Source organism: Quercus suber, unplaced genomic scaffold (genome assembly GCF_002906115.3).
Source record: "Quercus suber isolate HL8 unplaced genomic scaffold, Cork oak 2.0 scaffold_436, whole genome shotgun sequence".
Lineage (NCBI taxonomy): Eukaryota > Viridiplantae > Streptophyta > Magnoliopsida > Fagales > Fagaceae > Quercus > Quercus suber.
In genome coordinates this window covers 459,591-484,574 of record NW_027069887.1, presented here as the reverse complement: position 1 = coordinate 484,574, position 24,984 = coordinate 459,591, and the positions used below count along the sequence as shown (strand labels likewise).

General features: G+C 33.5%; 2 protein-coding genes across 2 annotated transcripts; both read left to right on the top strand.

Annotated features, from left to right (window-relative positions):
• The first annotated feature begins 5,610 nt into the window (after positions 1-5,610).
• Positions 5,611-9,039, top strand: LOC112017452 (heptahelical transmembrane protein 1). Its single transcript, XM_024049902.2, has 4 exons — positions 5,611-6,103; positions 6,275-6,367; positions 7,961-8,018; positions 8,131-9,039. The coding sequence occupies exons 1-4, from the start codon at positions 5,769-5,771 to the stop codon at positions 8,800-8,802; spliced, it is 1,158 nt and encodes a 385-aa protein (XP_023905670.1). The 5' UTR covers positions 5,611-5,768; the 3' UTR covers positions 8,803-9,039.
• Positions 9,040-18,342: 9,303 nt separating this feature from the next.
• Positions 18,343-21,473, top strand: LOC112017499 (probable glycosyltransferase At5g20260). Its single transcript, XM_024049954.2, has 4 exons — positions 18,343-18,653; positions 18,755-18,906; positions 19,539-19,902; positions 20,668-21,473. Exons 1-4 carry the CDS (start codon positions 18,399-18,401, stop codon positions 21,328-21,330), a joined length of 1,434 nt encoding a protein of 477 aa, XP_023905722.1. The 5' UTR covers positions 18,343-18,398; the 3' UTR covers positions 21,331-21,473.
• Positions 21,474-24,984: the final 3,511 nt, after the last annotated feature.

Sequence of the window (24,984 nt, the reverse complement as noted above, 5' to 3'; positions counted from 1 at the left end):
TAACTTTATTTAGAAATATAATCATAAATGTCAAATAACAAATTTCATTTTATATTTAATAAGAAAATTCCTAAAATTTAGGATTTTTTTTCCTTCACATTCAAAAAAGAAATTACAGTTACTGATTGTGGGAGGAACAAATCTTTCCCCAATCAGGTATTGTCCGCTTTGGGAATGGGCCAATGACCGATGTCACCTTCACGGATTTGTTCAATTCCACATCGGGGAGAGATGCCTCCTACCCTTGCCTTATAAGCATTGAGCCTAAGGAAGGGTGTACATATGATTGGTACACCCTTATAAGGATGGGTGTACACATGTTTATAATAGATGCAAATTATTAACCTTTATCCAAAAAAATAAAAAAGTCTTTGAGCGCATGCTCAGAAGCTAGTGTATGTGTGTGTATATATATGAATATAAATCCTCTATACCATTTTTTGTATTCCACATTATATTCCACCAATCACAACTTGCTATGTATTTGTTTAACTTTTCTTAGAAAATAGCCAAAGTTTAAAATGAAAAAAAAAAAAAAAACACATGACAAATTGTGATTGGTGGAACATAAAGTGAAACACAAAATATGGTATATATTATATATATATTGTGGGGGAGTTTTTTGCTCTAAGGAAACTCATGAGTTTTTTGCTCTAAGGAGTACACATGAGTTTCCTTAGAGCAAAAAACTCCCCCACATATATATATATATATATAGTATGGTTAACGAGTACTCTTAAAACATTTGTTAATAAACTATTTAATGAAAATTTTGATTCTACTTTTATGGAAATATAAAAAAATGTAAGAAAAATCAGTTGTTTTTTTCCTTTCCTATTAAAAAGTTTCTAAGAGTATTTCTTAAATGAATGTATTTAGCGCATCCGTTAACAAAATGAATTTGAAATTGTAAATTTGATTATTGAAAATTTGAACACTTGTAATAAAGCTTGAAAGTGAGAATTGAAGATTGAAAGATTTTATGGTTACAAGGAGAGAATGGGAGAAGGATTGAAGAAAGGCTACAAGAGATATAAATATTAGAAGATGGTGGTGCCTTTGTTGGAAAAAATGCACTTCTTAATAGAAGTTTATATCTTGGAATTTTATTTTTGGTTTTTTTTTTTATTTTTTATTTTTGGTTTTTATTTTTTTTTTTTTTTTTCGTTGATTTCTTTGCTTTCATAATTTTTTGGTGACTGATTCAGTCTTTGATTTCTTTTGATCTTGATAGTCATATATATATATATATGATTCTGTTTGAAAAAAAAAATTAATTAATTTAATTTTTCTCATGGTCTTTATTTATTATATATTTTTTAATAACAAGATAATTTTTTTAATAAAATTTTTACAACATTTTACAAAAAAATTTACTGTCAAGTGTGTTTCAAATTTACAATAAAACAAACACAATATGCTGATGAAAATTTTTTCGTAAAACATTTTACAATGGAATAAACTTAGCGTTTTAGCGTGTAAATTTTTTAGGGACGTAACTTGGGTTCAATATCCTATGAATTGGACTTGACAGGCCCATACAATGCAACCATGTGTCAAAATTTCTTACATGTCCACATCGAATCTGGTCAATCCACTGCCCAAGCGTCTCCAATTTTTTTTTCCACAAACAATTTAGTTTGTTACGTTGCTATTGCTCTTTCAATTCCTCATGGAAGGAGATGGTAAGGCCTCCATCATTTTCTCTTCAATAAAGTTTTCTTAGTTTTCAGTAGTTTATTTGCATAGTATATTTATTAAAAGATATAATTTTTAATAATTTTTATATTAAATATGTAACAAAAAATTAAAACCTAAAAATATTTCACAAAAACACACAATGATTTTCTCCCTCATTTGGTGGTGGGATTAACGACCAAAGCTGATGATCCAGTTGCCGAATCATGAACTCCGACCATTGGACCGGCTACTTTGCTGGCTGATCCACCGGTTTTGGTGGTGCATGTTTAAAAAAAAAAAAAAAACTCATCTAAGATCAGGAACCTAAAAATATTTTCAGATGTTTCTCTTATAGCGAAATTAAATACATAAAGTGAAATCCGGGCAAGAGAAAGAGATGAATTGGCAGGCTTAAGCGCAAATGTGGGTTTTAATTTTGTTAACGACAAAACTGTGCAACGTATTTGTGCTTGGTGTTTACGTTTGGTTTTGACGTTTCTTAAGCGCAACCATGTGTCGTAGTTGATCAATAAATACCGTAATGTACAACAACAGTGCCACGTAGAAATGGTCTTGTCGACTCGACTCCACCAATCAAAACCAAAGAATCGGATGAGAAACAACTGGACCACTCGTACCAAAAAGTGAGATAAATTTTGCAACTACCCGTTTATGATCTGTCATTCTTCATGGATTGTGATGGGAAGTAAATATGATTACCAATGAAGATTGTGCTGTTTCAGTAGATATGACAAGTCCAATTTCTTGCAGTGAAATTATTGATAGTAAATAATGTGAAATTTAATGGCCAAATTGATATATGATTTGTATGGAACTTTCTGGATTTAAATTGCATATGCATTCAATAATTGAGCTTTGAAGTTTGAACCTAAGATTTCACACTTTATTTCATCATCATGGGAATGAGAGGATAAACTATAAAGCATCGGTTGAGCTGTATTCGATTGACAATTATGTAGAAATTATTCAAAATTTTAAATGGTCATTTTTCTTTAACAATTCTATAGTTGAGATTGTGGAGATTTAAATATTAGATGTCAACGGTAGAAATAAAATGAAATGTCAATCAGTTGAACTATAAAATTCTTAATAGGTGTTTTGGGGCAATCAGATTGGGAGAATTTAATCGCCCATTGAATCACCCGAGGTGCACTTGTGGAAAACTCTTTGCCAAGGTCCTGTGCACTCTCAAGATTAGTCAAGACGACACCTGGTGCCCAAAAAAAAAAAAAAAAAAACCTCTTTAACATATTTTAATTGGTTTTTTGATTTACTATAATATCAATCAATCTTACCACTTAAGAAAAGAAGAAGAAGAAGAAGAAGAGAGAGCCAATTAAGACAAGTCATATTTAAGTGACAGTTTTATGAAAATTTAAAGGGATGAAGTTACCAATAAAAACAAAATTACACTTTACGTAAAGGTAGATAAGTGACTATTTTGTTTCTATTATTAAAAATTTGTCCATTAGGGACCAGATTCTAATCCAAGTTTGGGTTTAATTTTTTATTTATTAATTTTTTTTAATAAAGTTTGGATTTAATAAAACTAACCAATGTTCCGCGTGATATGCAATGCAATATGCAAAGCATTTTAAAGCATTTGATAAGAAATTATATTATGTCCCATATATAATACTTATTAAGCATTTTAAAGCATTTGATAAGAAATTATATTATGTCCCATATATAATACTTATTATATGTATCTGGGAAATCAATTTCAATCATATTACATGTCATCATAAAGAGATAGTAATCAAGAATGTAAACCAATTATCTTTATAGTGTTAGCATATTCTGTGTCAAAATTTTCTTGTAATTAAACATTCGTTTATCTAGTAATTTGTACTTTGTGGGTAAATGCTTAATTTGGTGGATGTTTAAAGCAGGGGAGTCAATACCGTACCGGAGGCTGTACCGGTTTGGCCAGCGGTACGATATATTTCAGATATCGGTCAATACTGGTGTACCGTTTCGGGTTTACCGCTATTTTTTATATTTAGAATATATATATATATATATATGTATGTGTGTGTGTATATATATATTATAATAAATATAAAAGTTTACCATAAAACATTTCCTCAATTCAAAACTAATTATTCATGGTTTTAGTACCAATTAAAAGAAAAAAAAAACACAATATAAAAAATAGAAAGCTTGAAAGTTACCATTGCATACTAAGAAAACAAATAATATTAATAAGTTAATGTAAATAAGTTACCATTCTGCCCTAACAAAAATTCAAAAATTACAAAACTTTAAAAAAAAAAACCTTTTTTCTATACCGGCCGGTACGCTCGGTCGGTATTGCCTGAAATTGGCCGGTACCGCCGGTACATGATCGGTACGGCTGGTATTTTTTCCGGTATGAAATAGGGAGGTTATATGTACCGGTTTGCTTGTCAGTACGGTATATTCCAGTTGTACTAGCCGGTACGGTACGAAATTGACTCTCTTGGTTTAAAGTGCTAAAACTGAAGTTGCTCAAGCTAGAATTTTGATCGAGTGAAATTGAAGACGTGTCTAGTGAAATGGCTTGTGAGAATATTTTGATAAGCTGTTGAGGCAGTAATCTCGCGAGACACTCGATCGACCAAAGTTGTCAGAACTAGAATAAATTATGTTACGATCTTACCTCCCATTCCAGGTAGTATATTCCTCATTTCCCCTGAAATTAAACCTGAATTCCCATGTGAAGGTTGATAGAAACCTAGAAAAATTGAGAGCCAAACACCATTGAATTTCTCTACCTTCTCACTCTACCATTGTCAAATCTTTGAAAGGAGATTATCTCCATCACACCCATCACTACCTTTGAGTTGTGAGTGTTGATTGGAGTTTTGGGAATCATTAGAGCCCCATAGAATCAACCATGGTAGCTTGAAGTTGTAATTGGAGAAAAATTGCAGATCCCAAAGCTAGAGTAGAAAAAGGACTTACAAGTCAATTGCGAGCAAGAGCTTGGAGGGCTTGAGTACAATTTTGCCACATTATTTGGAGGGCTTTGTAAGTAAATTGTATTACACCTATCTATTCTGGTGAATTGTTTTTGGCAATGAGGCCATAGAGAGGTTTTTTTCATCCAATTCTTGAGTTTTTCTCTTCGATAACGTATTAGTGTGTTATTGTACCTTTATTTACTGTGGTTGTGTTGATTTTCATATTAATCCATGCTTGCAAATGTAATTGGCTAATCATATACACAATTAGGCTGTAAATTGTTAGATTAGCTTAAAATTAGCATTAGTCGTAATTGTAACTTGGGATGTAATTGACAATCATAATCTTACTTGAACTTGACTGTGTTTCTCATAATTAAAGCCGCGGGGATCAATTGGGAATAAATGGGTTGGCACGGTTTGCAAGGTTGTTATATCTTCAATCAGTCAATTAACCATTCTATTAAGCATATTTAGTGTGAAAGAGATTTTGATGCAAATTATAAGCTATACCAATACATGACAACCAATGAGATGTTGCCACGTTCGTATTTTGTTCGTAAACGTACCAAGATTAAAGGAAATGATTTTTGTCTCATTGTGTACCATGTAGGTGTTGCTTCTAGGATAAATTTAAGTAACCCCTTGCACACTTCACGCATCATAGCGATATGACACAAATGTGGAAACACAAAAAACGCTTTCACCAATGCTAACAATTTCCCCCCTAAAAAGTTTTCAATTAATGAAACTTGGTGGTTCATCGTTAGATTATGGATCTCTAAATTGATCTTCTTCTTCTTCTTTTACATGTTGACCAGAAAATGACACTAATTAATTTTAAGCAGCTAACCAACCACTACTGCTAGAGCTGCAAGAGTAGGCCAACCCCATAGAGATTAGAGAGAGAGAGAGTCTTTATATTTGGCAGTTGGTAGTTGTGAGTTCTCCAATAACTACACATAATACACTCACACAAACAAATAGAGAGAGAGAGAGAGAGAGAGAGAGAGAATATGCTTCTATTACATCTTTCATAAAAAGACTTGAAAGTCGAAACTTGAAAACCATCTCTTATATTTTCATGCCCCTTCCCCACATCTTTTGGTCACTGTACGGACAATGAGTTTCATTGAAGGAGGTGTGTGGAAAAGAAAAGGAAAAGAAGCAATGGATCAAACCCACCACAACAACGAGGCCACCATCATCAACAACTCATTTCCTCATGACACAAAGAAGAACAAGAATAAGAATAAGGATCATCATCATCATCATCATCATGTTCATCATGAAGACCGTGAAAAAACAAAACGGTTTGCTCTGGTGTCGTTTTGGGAGTTGCCAGATTACATGAAGGACAACGAGTTCATACACAATTACTACAGAGCCAACTGGCCTCTCAAGGAAGCCCTCTTCAGCATTTTTCGTTGGCATAATGAAACTCTCAATGTTTGGACGTATGTCTAAAGTTTTTATCTTTGGTTTATTATTATTATTATTTTTAAAAACATAGAATTAATTCATTTCTCTTATTTGTCTATGTCTATATATGCATGAACTTTGATGTTTTTTTCAGGGTTTGGGCTTAATTATTAGTTTAATTTAGTTCACAATTTACGTATTTTCAGGCATTTACTTGGGTTCATTTTATTTTTGGGATTGACTGTAGCGAATTTGATGGAAGTGCCTCAGGTTGTTGATCTTCTTGGCTTCTTTACCAGGTTTGCTGAAGATTTCTTTTTGACAATTTTTACTTGTGGGGACTAGAGAGTACAGTTAAATATTGATTTTTCTTTTAGCTTCAAGAAAAGATAAACAAAGGAAAACCCTTTTTTTTTTTTTTTGGGGTCAGGATTTAAAAATATAGTGCAATTTGAATCTTCGATGGGAATATCCCCTGACATATACTGATTATAAATAAAGTATTGCATTACTTTAGTAGGTTTGGATCAAAGATTCAAAGTTTTCAACAGTTACATTTGGAGCAAATTTAATTTGAAATTTTAATTCATAGACGACAGAGCGGCCTGTAGAATCAAAACCACATGCGGTGGTGCCAATTAACTAGCAGTCAAACATGTGCAACATGTATTTACACGATATGTTAAAATTGATAAATCGTTTTTGATTTCATATGACATTGTTAGGAATATTATTTTATTGTCTACTATTAATAACTTGACAACTTAGTATTGTAAAAAAATTGTTTTGAAAAATGTTGTGTACTTAATTATTAGTTAATCATTTTGTTTTAGATTGTTTGATCTTTTGTCACATATATTGCCTCTAGAGCATTCACCTCAACTCAAATATTATAACTATTCAGTATAAAAATCTACATTTCTTATTTTAGTTAACTTCATTTCAAAATACCATAACATAATCTTATTTTGAATAATGACTACATGAGTTGATGTGGATGTATTTTTTTGGAGTTTATTGGCCAAATTTATGGGATTATGCTATTTAAGCTGGATATGAATCCTTTACAAGTTCGAAAGCTTTTTAACTAATCCTTAATGTGGATGGAACTAGTCAATTCAGGATTGAATATAAACTATTCTGATGGGAAATGTAGGCACAACTAATTTTTTGGTCACTAGTCAAGGCCCACTAAATAGAGGTCTAGAGAAAGTTAGGTATTTATCAAATCGAGGTTCTAATGAGCAGAAAAGTGCTTGCATATGTAGTGTCCGTCTAGTAAAGATTATTTTTGTTAATTTATTTTACTATTTAATTTATTTTTGCTATTATTTATAAGTTTTATTGCACTTTTTGATACTATTCATAGGTTTCATTGTACTATTTCAATTAACTTTTACATTTATCTAAAATATTTTCAGCAAAAAATTTTCAATTTCAGTAAAATAGGAAGATCCTAGACGGACCCGTAGATTATATATACTTAAATGAAAATTTATTGGGTAGTTTGAGAGTATTGTTTCCTCTCACATTAAAAAGTGGGCTCCATATGATGGAAATGGGCAAATCCTTTTCCTAGGTCCTACCTAGATGCTAGGAAAATCTCCTTTCAACAACTAAGAATTTATGAGTATTTATGGCACTCTTTTGATGCCAATTAATCATGATGCTACATAAATTTTACTTATGTGTCAGTAATATGAAAAGTAATAATAAAAGCTTTTTTTTTTTTTCCCTAGATAAAAGCATTTATTTATGGTTGAATGTTTTTTTACAGTAAAATTTGCAATAATTTTGTCATATATTTATCCTTGATTAAAATTTATCCTTGTATCAAGTTGAAATCACGTCCCTCATTATATATACACATTCCCTTTGTAATGTTCTTGCAGGTCTATGCATAATAGTGCTGAAACAAATATTTCTCATAATTCCAAAGATTTCATTGTAGTAAGTTACCTTATGATCAAATCAAATCACTCCAAGCTATTTTACTTAAAATACATCCCAATTTATTTTGGTTGATTTGAAGAAACAAACATTAATAACACTAATCTTGCAGGAGACAACAAAACTCATTGATTTGAAGCATGTAACATCTCCAGAAATGGATATTGCCACCGCATCACGGTGGCCATTCTTTGTCTTCTTGAGTGGCTCGATGTTTTGCCTCCTCTCAAGCAGTGTTTGCCACCTATTTTCTTGTCACTCCCACCACTTAAACCTCATGTTATTGCGAATGGACTATGTTGGAATAACCATTATGATCATCACCTCCTTTTTTCCTCCAATTTACTACATATTCGAATGTGACCCTCTTTGGCAATTTGTCTACCTTGGTGGTATCACGGCAATGGGCATATTCACTGTTGTTACAATGCTTTCTCCTTCACTTTCAAGTAGCAAATATCGTGGATTTCGAGCTTTTTTGTTCTCATCCATGGGGTTATTTGGCATTGTCCCAACAATCCATGCGCTTATTGTCAACTGGGGTAATCCTCAGCGCAATACTACCCTAACATATGAGTTGGCCATGGCCACATCTTATTTGACAGGGACATTTATTTACGTTACTCGAATTCCAGAGAGGTGGAAGCCCGGTTGGTTCGATTTGGCAGGGCATAGTCATCAAATCTTTCATGTTTTCGTGGTCATGGGTGCATTGGCTCACTATGGTGCCACTCTTGTTATCTTGGATTCCCAACACACACTCAATTGTGAAAGGAGTATGTAGAACACCTATGTTATATGTGACCAAAACTTCGGTTTATGCCTTGATTCATGTACATAGGGACATTATTCATTTGTTGAACTGTTTTTTTTTTTTTTCTTTTTTTTTGGGAGTAATTGTATCATCAAATTGTGAGTGCATATTTATAAAAAAAAAAAAATGGTGGGTGCATATGTAATTTGGTTTGTAAGGAGAATATACTGTTATTAAAGATCTGATTTTTTTTTCTTCTTTATGAAATCATGATTTGTAGAAATTTAGATGCATAAAAATGAATTAAATTTATGATTATGCTCTCCAAAAGTGTTGCCTGTGTAGGTCAATAAAGTAACTAGCATCCATGTTGGTACTCGGTACCATTTTTTAATATTTCGAAAATAAGTATTTTTGATTATTTTTTAAAAAATAGCACTTAAAAAAAAAAAATGAAGTTATAAAAACCTGAACTTTGAAGTACGGTTTCCAACCACAAAAACAAACATGCCCTTTGCAAGATACATTTTTGGAGGTTACAATTTTACCTTCAAAAGCAGTTTTGTGACCACCTCAACCTTAGTCCCTTCACATATAAAAGCCAAAATTTAACCCTAATCTCCAGAGGTAAAGACGGCTGCAAAAATAAAGATTAAACTTGAGGATATTCCAATTGTCTTTGCAACCTCTACATTAAATATCCTAGAGAGGTTCTTAATTTGATCCAACCACCTTGATTGCCCACATATGCGTATTGGATGTTGTTCATTGAAAACAAAGAAATGACTTCAAAATCTTCAAGAATCTCTTGGAGTGGTCAAAGGATTGGCTTACAAGTGATGGTTGTTTGCAAAACAGATCACATAAAAGAAACAAGACAGAGTCTGTAGTAACTAGCAAGAGTGAGGAGTTCAGGCTCGTAGTTTGTCAACGTATATGACGATGTTGTGTGAGTATAGGTTGTAATGCAAATCCACAACAACTTCTTATAGCAAAATTTACCTTGTGGGGAGTTTTGTGCTTGAAGTGTTTTTACCTTGATAAGTATTTTTGTTTTCACCTTTTGTGAACAAATTCTTATCTCTTTATATGTTTGTGTTTATATGTGTTTTACATTTAATTTTGATTTGAACATTATGCAAATTAATTACTGTAGGGTTAGGATTTGTGGCTCAAGCCCAAAACAATAAATTTGTAGAGTGTGGATAATAGAGCTAGGTTGGCCATGGAGCTTACAACGGTTGATCATAACATCCAAGTATAAACCAACATAAAAATACACGTAAAGATCAAATAAGCTGAAGTCTGAAGAGACTTATGATAAATTGAATACTGGTTACAATTCTTAGAGCTACAGTAAAACCTTTCTTTTTTCTCCCCCTCTTCATCAGGAACCCTTTTTCTTTATATAGTATCCTTCCCCATCATCCCTATCGTCCACTTGTTCCTCATCTAGGTCCCTACTTGAGTGCATGTCATGTCATGTATCTTCCTTAGCTTTTTGTGAGTGGCGGTAGCTGAGATTATACTGTTCAGGGGTCTTCTCCACATAAATGCGGCCAGAAAAGTTGCTGCAGTACATTTAATACGGTGGTGGCAGCTTTTTCTTTTAGATGTTTCTCCATTATTCTTATCTTCAGGCGTGTTCAAAGCTTATCTAGACTGCTGAAGTCATTAGTAAACTCATTTGAACCCCCCAGATACTTATATGACCAAGAATCTTTACATCCGAGAAGAATAATCTCTTCGGAACACTGATGCTCTCCTCGGATGGATCTTTTCCGCTCCCAAGTATCCTTCTTTCGTGCGAAGTACCCCTCAACAATTTTAGCATCTTTGGACATACAATAACCTTCACATTGGGTTCTAGGCCCACTATGTATGGATGAGCTTTTCCCCCCACAATTACCTTGGATTCATAATTGAATCAACTAATTAAAATTGGTAGATAAGTCATTTGGGACTAGACTGAGGTCTGTTGTCACCCCAAACAGCAGTAGTTATGGCTCAATTCAACATTTTCTAGCAGATGAGTGCCTTAATGGTCATGACCATGGGATCTGCCCCAATGATCACCCTCGCCCACCCATTTTGTTCATAAAAAAAAAAAAAGGTCATTCGTGGTCCAACTTGCAATTTCACAATTACCGTCAGCAAACCTGTAAAGGACAAAGCCACCAACATTATTGTCCAAAGCAATCTACAACAAACCCCGCCTCATGATCCAACAAACAAACATACCGATTAAACTACAGTGGGCCTCCACCATAGACTTCCTAAAATCCAATATACCACACGAGCCACCAAACAAACAACAAACTACAATCGAACACCTGAAATAGCCACTACCAAACCCTAGTCAACAACCCATATTCAAAACCAACAAAACACCTACTCAAACCCGAACCTGAATACTCCTCTCCCTCACAAATCCACAACTATACCAGTCAAAATGTAAATCAGGTGGTTTCGAAACTAACGAAGCAATGCTTATTAGCTAAAGAGTATTGTTTGTACGCTAGATTTTATTGCACATTTTTTTTGCAATTGTAAGAACAGGCAATTTAGTTACAAAATATCAAAAAGAGGCATAATATATATGGAAGTATCCAACAAAACTATAATATATTAATAATTAATATTAAGAACAACAAAATTGACAAATTATTATTACTTCAGATTCCTATTAGGATTCGGCCTCTTCTATAACTGTCCTTTTAAAGGTTTTCTTTTCTCACTATGGCCACGGGGTTTAATTTGGTTTGATGATATTAGCCTTGGCTGCGTAAAAATATTAGCACTCTATTTGTCAATTAAATTTTGTACGTTAATTTTTAAACTAATATAAGGTAGAATACTATTTTGATTTCTAAACTTTAGTAAAATTTTATATTCTATTCATAACTATTGCAGAAAAATTATTGTGTACTCCTAGAGTACCATAAATATATATTCTCTCTTTTCACATAAATGGTAGGTCACACTAATTAAATTAATAGTGAAACTCACTATTCATATGAGAGGAAAAAATACGCATTTATAGTACTTACCTAATAATTTTCCACTATTGCATATGTTTTACTTTCTGTCCATAAAGTCGTTCTGAAAAGTTCCATGGATATTAAAGCATCTATGTTCCTTTCTTAAATGCTTTGCTTGACATAGAAAAAAAAATAAAAAAGAAAAAAAGAGTAGCTTGTCTTGTTATAGAAAAAAAGCTTTGACACCCAAAAATAAAAAGAGGAAAGCTTTAGAGTTCTTCACGCCACCTAACAGTTATCATAGTAATATAACTTCTCTTTTTTAAGCTTTTAATTGTCTAGGTTGTCTTCACTTTAGTGTTTAACTCCAAAAAATATATATTTATATTCATAACCATTTGAGTTATTTTACAACCTCAACTAATACTATACATATTTTTCACAACCATCTTATGTGGCAGACTATGATTGATTGTCTGTCACTTTCACATACCTATATACAATTTTACAGGTTATTGCTATACTCTTAACATATTTAGATTGATTTATTTTTTCAATTGAATTTAAAGAATTAAATTAGATATTTAAACTTTAGGTATTTAGATTTTTTTTTTTAGAAACATGTATTTAGATTAATATTTTACTTTGTTTGTTAGTGACTATGCAACAATTTCAAAATATGAAAAAAAAGAGTCAAAGGCTATTTAATAAATTAAATTAACTTGGAATGAAAAATAAATTATAGTTTACATTTACATTTACATTAAATTTTGTATGACAGTTACAATTGTTTACAACTTTTTATTCATTTGGTTATTGATATTGATTAATTATTTTTAGGTTATTTTTGTTTAATATTTTCTTTAAATCTTGCCTTCCCTAAATTGAAATCCTGACTCCCCCATTGACTTTCACAATTCTCTATTGTTTATTGTAAACTATGATACTAAAATGAGCAAAATAATGAATTGGTTCAGTTTGACCAGTTGGAAGGTTTTATTTTATTTTTAGTTTTTTTTGGTGAGAATTTGGAGGGGAGGAGAGGGTTTATACTTTTTGTGAGAATTATCCGCACTTTTTTTCACAAGTTTAGACAATATTTTTTTTAGAGGCAATTTTGTTTTTTCTTTAAAGGATTTTTGGTTTTCTTTTATCTTTTTCAAAGAAAAATTTTCAAGTAGATTTTAAAAATTTTCTGTAATTGAAGTATTTGCAATGTTTTTTCAAAGTTTAAATCAGAAAATTTAAGTTTGACATGTGGAGTGTTGAGTACAATATGGTTGATTGAGTGATCAGTACCGATGATAAAATTTTGTTAGAAGACTGTTGATTTCTTTAAAAAAAAAAAAAAAAAAAAAACCCCAAATTAGAAAAGAGTGATGTACATACCTATTGACCATGAACAATTAGAAAAACTTGATGAATATGATGTTTTCTACTCTTCTGTTTCTGTAAGTAGAGATTTTTTTTCCTTGGATATTGAATTAAGAAAAGATAATGACGATGGTATAGAGTAGAATGAAATTGAATAGAGAGGAACTGAGGAAGAAACAAATTGAATACATTTGAAGTTCAACCAACTGGGAGAGTGCTATGATTTGGTAATCCCACATTTAGGAGTTAGATATATATATATATATATTGATTGGATTGTCCTCTAATTTTGTTTAAAACTATTAAATTTTTTATCCCAAATTGGGGAAGTTGCTTAAATTAACAATAATAATATAGTATAGACAAAACATAGAAGAAGCAAAGAAAACTAACTAATTCATCTAAGTAACCGCCTGAAACTAACTATCTAACAAAATATTAAATCAACGAATTACAAGATGACACGTGACTACTCTCTAACTAATTAAGAGCTAACGACTTGTAGTATAACAGTAGATAGAAGCTTAGGCTAAACTACATGTCGTACTGTAGACCATTGTTGAAATTGAACCGTTGCTGAAACTTGCAATGCCTTTGATCTTTAACAAAAAAAAGTTCTTATATTTGTATATATTCATAAAAAAAACCCTCATAATTTTCATTTTATAGAAGGAAAAAAACTCTCATAAATTGGGCATTCCTACTATATATATATATATATATATAGTCATCAGGCCTAGAATGACCTTATATTTTCCTACTGTAATATGAGAATCTTTTTTTTTTTCTTTGGTTGGGTTTTTCTTAATTTAGAGCTTATATGCAAAATTCTGTCCGCTTTCTCCCTTTTGACTATTGAACAGTTTTACTCTTTGTTTGAATAATGTAGTAGAACTATGGCCTTGCAGAAAAGAGAGAAGGGTTAACTAAACCCCGAATACAATGATTTTTATGCCTTTTGACCTAGCTCACGTGCGACAACATTACCCAACGTATTAACTCTAACAAGAGATACAAAGACAAGAAAAAAAATCCTTTTGTTTTACAACTTCTACTGACTACATATGACTTTATAATACATGATGGTTACTTCAACTCCACGTTTCATTAGGGGGTCCATTACCAGTGAGGCATCTCTTTCAACTAAAATTTGCTTCCAACTCATCTTATGAGTGAGAATCAATGCTTATTTCACTGCCATAACATCAAACTTTTGAGGTTCATCACAAGGTTTGATGATTTTGGTCCATGCTACCATAACTAGGCTTGATATATAGTTTCTTGCTATCGTTGCTAGGTAATATACCTTGGTTCTCCTTTTTCCATTAGGTCAACATTAATCTTGATCATTGGATGACTTTGGAGTCCTATATTAGAAATATAATCATCCAACACCCCTCAAAAGCAATTGAAGTTCCTAGAATTGATAATAGGAATTTCTTTAATTAGGAAAAGTATTTCGGAGTATCAATTTCAGATCATTTTGAGAGATGTACTGTCTTCAATTAAGGGAGTTTATTTTATGTTTTCAAGATATTCTTGATTTAGGGAAAATTTTATCATCATTCAACAAAAAAATATCTTTCTAAAATTTATTTTGCTGCATGCACAAAAAATGTATAAAAACTGTTAAAATAAAACTGAAATAGCTTCATAGTATTTTGAGTATATGTGTGTTTTTGTTGATATAGGTGTCCAACATTTTAAAGTATCTGACTAATCTTCGGGCATGTGTAACCATCATGCATCACACTTATTGGGTACTTACACGGTAACATCGAAGTGTTGGCTAAAATATTTAAATCAACTGCTTCATGGATGAAAGGAAAAAAAAAGTTAAAAGAAATGAAAGAATACTAGTGTGGGAACATATTGGGGAAAGCTTTTACTAAATTTGTAATATTTTTGAAAATATTGTGTTTTCTAAAAACATTCAAACGAATTTGTCGATTTTTTTGTGTTCTTCGACTCCAGCTAACAACGCTTATCTTAAAAAAAAAGAAAAAAAAGAAAAAACCTCTTAGCTAATGATAATGAAAGCATGTCGTCAAAGCTTTTATTCCTTCAAAATTATTTTCTGAGAAAAAAAGCGTAGGCTTATAGTAAGCGTTTGTCCTTTCGAAATCTATCATACAAAATATGACAACTATATTTTTTTACTTGCATATAAATTACTCAAATGGTCAAAAGTCTACTTATCACTGACACTGTTTACTCGAACCGGTCGACTATAAGAGCATTCACACCAGTGTATGTAAAATCATGTAAAATAGAAAAAGAAGCTGTTTTTACACATTTTGACTCAAAATTACACTCTATCAGTCCTTCTAAAAATGTCTAAAATCGTGTATATCTATACACGAGCTACAGTAACCATGTAAATTTACACGGTTACTGTAGCTCGTGTATAGATTAGTTTATTAATTTTTTTCGCTCCTTTTTTTCTCTCTCTTCTCCGGGCTCAACAACCTCACCACTTCTCATCTTCTTCTTTTTCCTCAGATACACACAAACACTCTCACACACAAACACATCCACACACAGCTCCGATCAACACAGATTCACTTGCTCAAAAAAAAAAAAAAACACGAGATACACAAACACACCCACACAGAAGCAAACCCACACAGACAAACAACAAAGATACTGATCGGAGCTTGACTGGAACGATCGGAGCTCGTTGATGGAGCAGCGCGTAGATCGGAGATGTGGCGTTGGTGGATCGGAGCGGAGATCGGAGTGGAGCGTAGATCGGAGAACTGGCGTTTGGTGGATCGGAGCGGAGATCGGAGCGGACCGTGAATCGGAGCGGATATCGGAGATATGGGGTTTGCTGGATCGGAGCGGATCGGATCGGAGCGGATCGGAGCGGAGATATGGCGTTTGGTGGATTGGAGAGGATCGGATCGGATCGGAGCGAAGCTGAGCGGAGCGGAGCGGCGCGGCGAGGAGATATGGCGTTTTGTGATTCGGGAGGAAGGCCAGAGAGATGGAGAGAGGGAGAGAGAGAGACAGTGAGAGAGTGAGAAATCAGAAAATGGGTTTGGAGAGAGAGAGGGCGCGTAGTTAAGTGAGTGGTTGGTGAGAAATAATAAAAAAATAGGGTATAATGTATATTTTAATGGAATAACTTGTAAAATAAATGAATTGATGTAGGTGTTTTGTAAGAGTGGATGTGTAAAATAGAAAAAGTAGGTTTTTAGTGTAAAAATAGATGTGTAAAATACACATGTTGATGCGAATGCTCTAACCTGTTAGGCTGCGAAGTGGCAACAATCCCCTCCCCCCGGGCGGCAAAGAGAAAAAAAAGAAGTTGAAAATCCCCATTGCAAAATGCCAATGCCAATGCTTATTACAATTTCCAAAGCATCTTGACGTAAACTATAGGGTTTCTTCATGATCTGGTTGGACTTTTAGCATCATATAGCTTGCATATCAATCAAACTGCAGCAGTCTCAAGAAGTTTGTGAAATCAAAGTGCAGCAGACTCAAGGAGTTTCTGATCAAACACTTACCTCAAAGCCAATTTTTTTTATTTTTTTATTTTTTCATGCATCGTAAGCTTCACCTTACCTGGTAATTATGTCCTTATTATGCTCAAGGTCATTTGTCTGTTATCTTGTGAAAGCATTAGGACTAAAGAAAGGTTATTAATATTCTCAATCATGCATTAATGAGCGTGTAGGTTCATAGATTTGTTAGCAAATCTAAGTGTTAAATTTGGGTTGTATCAACAAATTGTGTTAAAGTTGAGTATGCGTTAGAAGCTATACATAGATAACAAAATGATCGAGTGATATAGCTATTTGAAGTTGGCATAACTATGTTGAGTCTGAGAATCTTGCTCAAGCTAGAATCAATTTAATTTGATTGAGCGAATAGTCACAATTCGAGTTCCTAATTTCTTACTAGGTTTTAGCCATATTTAAGTAATTTCTTACTCTACATAAACTATTTGTAACATAACAAAGACAATGAAAGGAAGATATACCAGAGCTAAACATATCTTTTCTTCTTGAGCCTAAACAGAGAAAAGGATACCATAATCTATGCTATGTAGAGAGAAAACCTTCGGCCTTTTCTTCTTGTACTTATTGAAAAAACCTCATTCTTTGCTCACTCATCTTATGATGCCAAAGAGTGTTTTATTTTGTGAAAGCACTTAGTTTTATTCCAATGAGGTTCCCTATAGACGAAATCAACAAGGAGGTGCCTTGGGTGTGCTAGAGGTTTTGGTTCACGTGGATTAAATTTCCATTAAAAGATTTCAGAGATTTTGGGACTATTGCAGTAGAAAGTCAAAAAGGTCATTATTGGAGGTTACATAAAGGGTCTAGGTTACAAAAGTATTTGTATATTTAATGTATACAATATATTTTAAACTATTTCTTCGTAGTGGCTTTTCTATAGGATTGTCTTTGCCCCATAGTGTTTTTTTTCTTTGAAGAGTTGTTTCATCGATTTTTCACTTTGTCCAAAATCTAAACTATTGTTTTCTTATTTTCTTACTTTATGATTTGGTGCATGCATTTCTTGGTTATATCATACATCACTTAATATTTGAGATAAGTTGATAATTAATTAATAATTTTGCTACATAATTAACAAATATGGATTGCTAAAAATCTTGTAGCTCAATTGCCAATTTTTTTTTAACGAAAAAGTCTGAGGTTATCAAAAATTAAAAAACAAGTGGGTCAAAACAAATTTTTTTCTATTAGCAATTACAACTCGTAATTAAAATTATACGTGCTCCTCATAAGAATGAAGGGTCAGTGTGAAATTTGTCTCTCAGCTGTTGCTTGATTTACAGGGACAGTACAATTATAAATTTTCTCAAGAGTATATATCAAAGCCAACCATCATTCGCGACCATGTAGTTCCAAATGGTTTACTATAGTGAACTTCAGCATAATCAAGTTCTAATTGATTTATATAACTCCTTAGTTTTCTTTTTCCCCAGACCTTTATTTAGTTCCAGTGACGAACATCATGATAGCAATATGGGATTTTTTGGTACGCTATTCCACCGATAGCGCCCATATATGGGCCAAGTGGCCAACTTTTTTTGTTTTGGCTGTTAAAAACTCATCAATGCTTTACATATTGTGATTATCGATATCAGTGACCAGTCTTTTACTCAAATGTAATTAAATGTAAGTCACATGACTATGCTGGGGGTCATTTACTAGTCAAAATCTTCCTCTCTATAAATTTGGATGTAGCAGAAGATTACAAAAGGCTTGCATGCAACTTCTCCTCTAGCTCACCATGAATTCAGGCTTCAGCTGCAGCTCCATATCTTTGGTGTTACCTCCATCTTTTCTTATCCTTCTCCTCCTCCTTCTCTTCTTCTCCTCTTCCGCCTTAAACGAAGAGTACCATTCCAGTCACTTTTATTCTTCTTTCACCCCATTTAATCTTAGAAAAACCAAAAACACAACCCCAATGCGAGTTTCCCAAGATGGTTTTCTCTCAAATTATTCTATGTATAAAAGCAGTACTCACAAGGCTAGCAGCACCAAAGTAAGCAATTATATTTCTTTGAGTGAAGTTATCTTTGTTCACTTGTTTGTAATATAATGATCACCATTGAATTTTTTTGTTGACATTTTTGCTATGAGCAGAAGAAAACTAGTGTAAAGAGAATTGAAGAAGATTTAGCTAAAGCAAGGGCAGCAATTCGGGAAGCGATTCAGTCGAGGAACTATACAAGTGAGAAGGAAGAGACATTTATCCCTAGAGGATCAATTTACAGAAATCCATACGCTTTTCATCAGTTAAGTTTATAGCATTCAAGTTACTTTAATCCACACCACTATTAAGATTTTATTTTCAGTATGTGACAGTGTATACTGTAATATTTAATATAAAACATGAGATGATTTCATTTCAAATTAACATTTTCTCTGTAATATTCTTTGGTAATCTTCGAAAGATACATTCAAATATCTCTCTCGTTTCCAAACAATTCAAGACATTGTCTACTTTTAGAGTTTTACTATATTCCAGACATTAATTTTACCTAATAATTGTACATTCGGCATTCAATGATTCAATTTCTTCTAAATAATGAGAAATGTTAATAGATACCTTAAGAATATTGCTTTAAAGAGCATTTAATTTTAGAAAAATTTTTTTTATAGAAAAAAGAAAAAAGTAATTGATTTTTTAATAATTTTTTATATTTTCCATATAGAAATGATATTAAAACATTCTTAAAATAGTTTATTAATATATATCTTAAAAGTACCGGTTAATCGGACCCAATAAATAAAATATAAATTCATGTTAAAAACATACAATTATTCATAAAAGACAAAAAAAAAATATAAAGATTAGTAACAAAGTTTATTTATACGTGATTCTCAAAAAAAAAAAAAAAGGTTTATTTATACGTAATCACTCCAGGAGCCACATAGAGATGGTGAAGAGGTTCAAGGTATGGACCTACAATGAAGGAGAGCAACCTTTGATCCACAGTGGGCCACTGAACCACATCTACGCCATAGAAGGGCAATTCATCGATGAAATAGAAAGGGATAAAAACCCCTTCAGGGCTAGCCATCCCGAAGAGGCACACGTATTTTTCATGCCCTTTAGCATAGCCAACATTGTCAGATTTGTTTATATGCCTATCACCAAAAACACTGACTTCTATCGTGATCGGCTGCAAAAGATTGTAATTGACTACATTAAGTTCGTAGCAGATAAGCATTCTTATTGGAACAGAAGCAGTGGTGCTGACCATTTTATGCTTTCATGTCACGATTGGGTACGTAAAGCTCATTGTTTTCTTTGGGGCACATAGCTTTTATTAATTTGAAGATCACATATCTATTAGCACTATACATTACTATTCCTAAGAAGCAAGGCTTTTTCAATGTCAAAATATACATATATGCTAAGGCCAAATGATGAGTTAACTACGTCATTTTTCATGCTAGAGAGTACAATGTACATTTTAGACTAAAGTGCAAACTAACCTCTAAAGTTTTAAAATTTTTAGATTTTACCAATTGAAATTATATTACGTTTGCATTAGCATCCCTTTATCCATATTTTTCATTAAGTGCCACATAAATTTGCCACACGTATTTAGTTTGTCTAATAAAATAATGTCATGTTATTTTTATCATGTAACATATCATTTTATTAGATAAATTAAATATGTGTGACAAGTTTATATAACACTTAACTGAAAATATGAATGAATGGGTTGGTGATACAAATAAAATATAACTTTAGAGAGTAAAATTTAAATTCTGAAATTTCAAAATGTAAAATTCAAAAACAGAGACTCTAGGGAAATAGTTTGCATTTTAGCCTACATTATACTTGCATATTTATCTTATTCTATAGTTTGTAGAATAATTCTCGAAACATATAGTAATATGACTTTTACATAGGTCTACAAGTGATACCACTTTTATTAGCACAAAAAAAAAAAAAACCCTTACTTTCAAGCCTCCTCAAAATTGACTAGATTGTTAGTCAAGCAATATTCTTCAAAAGTTCAAATTCTTATTTCATAATTCAGGCACCAGATGTGTCAGATGACAATCCTCAGCTCTTCAAGAACTTCATGAAGGTCCTCTGCAATGCCAATACCTCAGAAGGATTCCGACCCTCAAGAGATGTTTCAATACCGGAAATTTACCTAGAATTTGGAACACTTGGCCCTCCTCACCAAGGCCAACCCGCAAACAATCGCCCAATCCTTGCCTTCTTTGGTGGTCGAGAGCATGGACAAATTCGAAAATTCCTACTCAAGCATTGGAAAGACAAAGATAGTGATGTACAGGTCCATGAATACCTCCCAAAAGGCCCCAGTTACACCAAAATAATGGGCCAGACCAAGTATTGCTTATGCCCTAGTGGATTTGAAGTGGCAAGTCCTAGAATTGTGGAAGCAATTTACATGGGATGTGTCCCTGTGATAATTTCTGATAGTTATTGTCTGCCTTTTAGTGATGTCCTTAATTGGAGCCAATTTTCTATACAAATTCCAGTGGAGAGGATACCTGAGATCAAGACAATATTACAAGGGATACCCTATGAGAAGTACTTAAAACTGCAAAAACAGGTATTGAAAGTGCAAAGGCATTTTGTGCTAAATAGGCCTGCTAAGCCATTTGATGTCATTCACATGGTGCTTCACTCAGTGTGGTTGAAGAGACTAAATTTTGCTCTTCCTACTTAATTGGCTGGGGATACATAATCTTAGTTAGCCTAGCAACTTTATTTTATTTTATTTTTATTTTAAGAGTCTAGCTTAGCAACTTGATCACACTGGCCAGCTATGTAACTTTTTGTTGTTCAGTGAATTTTGCTCTTCCTACTTAATTGGCTGGGGATACATAATCCTAGATAATTAGCCTAGCAACTTTTTGTGCCCGTTTATTAAAAAGAAAAGATTTGTGTAGAATTACAGTTGTACCTAGAAAAGAAAAGTTTTAAAAAGTGAAACTTGTACTTGAAGCAATTTCTCAGACCCAGGGATTTTATTAAGTTTGGTCAAGAAATTTAAGCTTCGATTGGGTAAGCTGCGTCCATGTCCAGCACATTCATGTTTTCGTTTTTTTATTTATTTATTTTTAAATTCAGCGCCTGGTGCACTATTCATGAGACATGAATAGTGCATCAAGGCAAATGCACAGTAAATTCATTAATGAACAGTAATCAAAAAATATATATATTTTTTTTATTTTCAGTTTTTAGCAATGTTAGGACATATGTGTTTTCACTTGCTAAGAACATATATCACTTATTTATGTAAATTGGCTAAATCTTTTGACAAAACGCACTCTACTTGTAATTGGGTAGTTCTAGGTGGTTTTAATACTTCAAGAAACAATGTTTCAAGGTCAAGTGTTGAAGTCATCAAGTTTGTCCAAGAAAAAGCAAGCTGAAGTGCAAATTCATTAAATCTCGACACCTGCTCGATAGCTACCTCGACACCTGCTATTTGTCGAGATTTATAATTTCAGATTTTTTGATATGATTTTCTTGGGATCCGTGAATATGCTTTTGGGCCTCATTTTCTCCAAACCCTAAACATATAAAAAGATAGTTTTAAGAGCCGTCAAGTTATACACAAGTTGTAAAAGTATTGAGCAATCTCTGTTCAAGCAAATTGTGATCAAAGACGAAGTTCTTGACCTAGTTCATCTTCTCTGAAGAAGTTGCTGTGTATTTGCACCAAAGGGTTTTGTGACCAAGCATCTTCCTTATCTTCATCGTGTATGATGAACTGAAGAACTTTGCAGCCAACCTCTCTTCCTTAAGTTGGTGTTTTGAAGTCGCGTACTGGGGTCCGCGCACTGGTTAGTCACGTACTTGGGAGCCATGCATCAAAGGTGGAAATTGTCACTACAAATCAAGTCCAATTGGGTATTGGGGTAAGGGTTCAACTGTAGGTTGGTAAGGTACTCGGGATTCCTTTACTTGTAACCGCTTGATTTGATAATAGTGGAGTTTCGGGAGTGGTGACCTGAAAATCACCCGGTGGGGTTTTTGTCACGAGATTTTTCCCCATTCGTAAACAAATCACCATGTTATTTAATTTCCGCTGCATATTTAGTTTTTGGTGATTTGTTTGTACTTCCACGCAATTGCATGATAAATTGATTAATTAATGACTTGGCTAAGTAATTAATTGGTTTAATCACAATGGGTCATTCAGATTGTGGCCTATCAAGTGGTATCAGAGCGGGCACACTTTGATTAGATTTAATCTTGGTTGTGTTGATCCATTGACCCCTGCTTGTCATGGATAGAGGACAGTCATTAATTATACCTCCTTTATTTGATGGCACTAACTATGCATACTGGAAAGTACGTATGAGAGCTTTCTTGCAGTCTTTAGATGAGAAGGTGTGGCAAGCTGTAGAGATTGGCTGGACTAAGCCAAAAGAAGAACCGGCCGATTGGGATGACGCAAAGATCAAGGCGGCTAACTTCAACAGCAGAGCGTTAAATGCCTTATTTAGTGCAGTCACCAATGAAGAGTTCAAGAAGATATCCTCAACTGAAACTGCTAAGGAGGCTTGGACCATCCTCTAGACAACTAATGAAGGAACAAAGGCTGTCAAAGATTCAAAACTTCAGAGGCTTACTACAAGCTTTGAAGAAATTAAAATGGAGGAGGATGAGTCGTTTGATGAGTTCTATGCCAAGCTAAAAGACATAGTGAACTCAACCTTCAATCTTGGGGAAACCATCCCTAAACCCAAGGTTGTAAGGAAGGTGCTTAGATCTCTATCTGAGAGATTCCATGCCAAGATTACGACAATAGAAGAATCAAAGGATATTGACAAAATTCCTTTGACTGAGCTGGTTGGAAACTTGCAGACCTACGAGCTAAGACTATCTAGGATTGGCAAAACGGGTAAAGGCAAGAGCATGGCCTTGAAGGCAAAGAGCAGTGATACAGATGAGTCTTCTGATGATGAAGATTCCAAGATGAAGTCCTACATTACAAGGCAGTTTAAGAAGTTTATGAAGAATGCCAATGGGAGGAACTTCGACAAGGACCGCAGACAATCAAGTTCTTCTCAGTTTAAGAGTTAAGACAAAGGGAAAAAGGATACTAAGGATGGTGGTCAGTACATTGTTCCGGTTGGACCAAAGTGCTTCAGATGTCATGGATTCGGTCACATGAAGCATGAATGCCCAACATATCTCAAGAGCATTAGGAAGAGTAAGGCACTTGCTGCAACCTTGAGTGACACTGAGCCTGAAGATGATTCCGACAATGAGGATGACGGAATCTTAAATGCCTTCACTGCCACAGTCAATCCTATTGAAGGGATTGTTGAAGAAGTGGATGAAGAAGAAGAACTGGTGGAGTCCAAATTTCAGAAAATGGATGATCAAGATGATATCCATTCAGCCTATGAGAAGCTTTACAAGCTCTCTGAGAAGCATGAGAAATTGTATAGGCTGGCCACTAAGAAGCTCAGTGATGTGGAACTTGATCGTGAAGAGTTGTCCACAAAGTTTGATGAGGCGAATCAAACTATTGGAGCACTGAGGTTTGAGAACAACTTTTTGGCTGAGAAGACCAAGAAGCTTGAAGTAGAGCTGTCTCAAGTTAGAACTCAATTGGAGAGGACTTCAAGTGCAAAGCTTGATGAGATGCTGAGCAATCAGAAACTGCTTCTGATCGAACAGGCTTAGGGTATGGTCTTTCTTTCTCTAATACTGCTTCTACTAGTAATACTGTTTTTGTTTCTTCTGCTAATAACACTAAAATTGAGAACACTGATGTTAAAACTGAATTAGCTAGTAAGAACTTAGACAAGGGTAAATCTATCTTAGGAGCACCCATTAATCAAGATAAGAAAGATGCTAAAAACCCTAGGGCTAAGAAGGCTAACTCTCAAAAGCCTAAACAAAAGAAGCAGCATCTCTGTCATCATTGTGGAGCTGCCGGTCATACTCGACTAAATGCTATAAGTGGCTAGCCACTCAACAGAGCAATGACATGATAGCATCTAGAAGCCAAAATAAGCTTCAATCCTCTCTTGCTCCTCTTGGAGATCTTCTGAAAGCCCTTATGTTCCTTTCGAACTTGAACGGTTTCAATTCTTCCCCCTCACCGCCGGTTCAAGGGTTCAATCAAAGGAAAGGTTCTTCTAAGGTGTGGAAGAAAAAGGACTCTAAGTGATTTCATCACTTTCTTTTCCCTTCTTGCTTTTCTTGTTTGTTGCATTACTTATGTGTTTTGCATTTTTTTTGAGTCAGTCTAGTTTTATGTTTTGTTTTATTTAACATGTTTTTGTGTGTTTACTTTCAGTTTTGTTTACTTTTGTTTTTAATATAAAAAAAATTTAAAAAATCAGAAAAATACAAA

Bases quoted from the DNA above. Each gene is read 5' to 3' on its own strand.
- LOC112017499 (XM_024049954.2), top strand. From the start codon at position 18,399: ATGAATTCAGGCTTCAGCTGCAGCTCCATATCTTTGGTGTTACCTCCA. The intron at 18,907-19,538 runs GTTAAGTTTATA...TAATCACTCCAG, and splicing joins AATCCATACGCTTTTCATCA to GAGCCACATAGAGATGGTGA. The intron at 19,903-20,667 runs GTACGTAAAGCT...TTCATAATTCAG, and splicing joins TGCTTTCATGTCACGATTGG to GCACCAGATGTGTCAGATGA.
- LOC112017452 (XM_024049902.2), top strand. From the start codon at position 5,769: ATGAGTTTCATTGAAGGAGGTGTGTGGAAAAGAAAAGGAAAAGAAGCA. The intron at 6,104-6,274 runs GTATGTCTAAAG...ACGTATTTTCAG, and splicing joins GAAACTCTCAATGTTTGGAC to GCATTTACTTGGGTTCATTT. The intron at 6,368-7,960 runs GTTTGCTGAAGA...ATGTTCTTGCAG, and splicing joins CTTCTTGGCTTCTTTACCAG to GTCTATGCATAATAGTGCTG.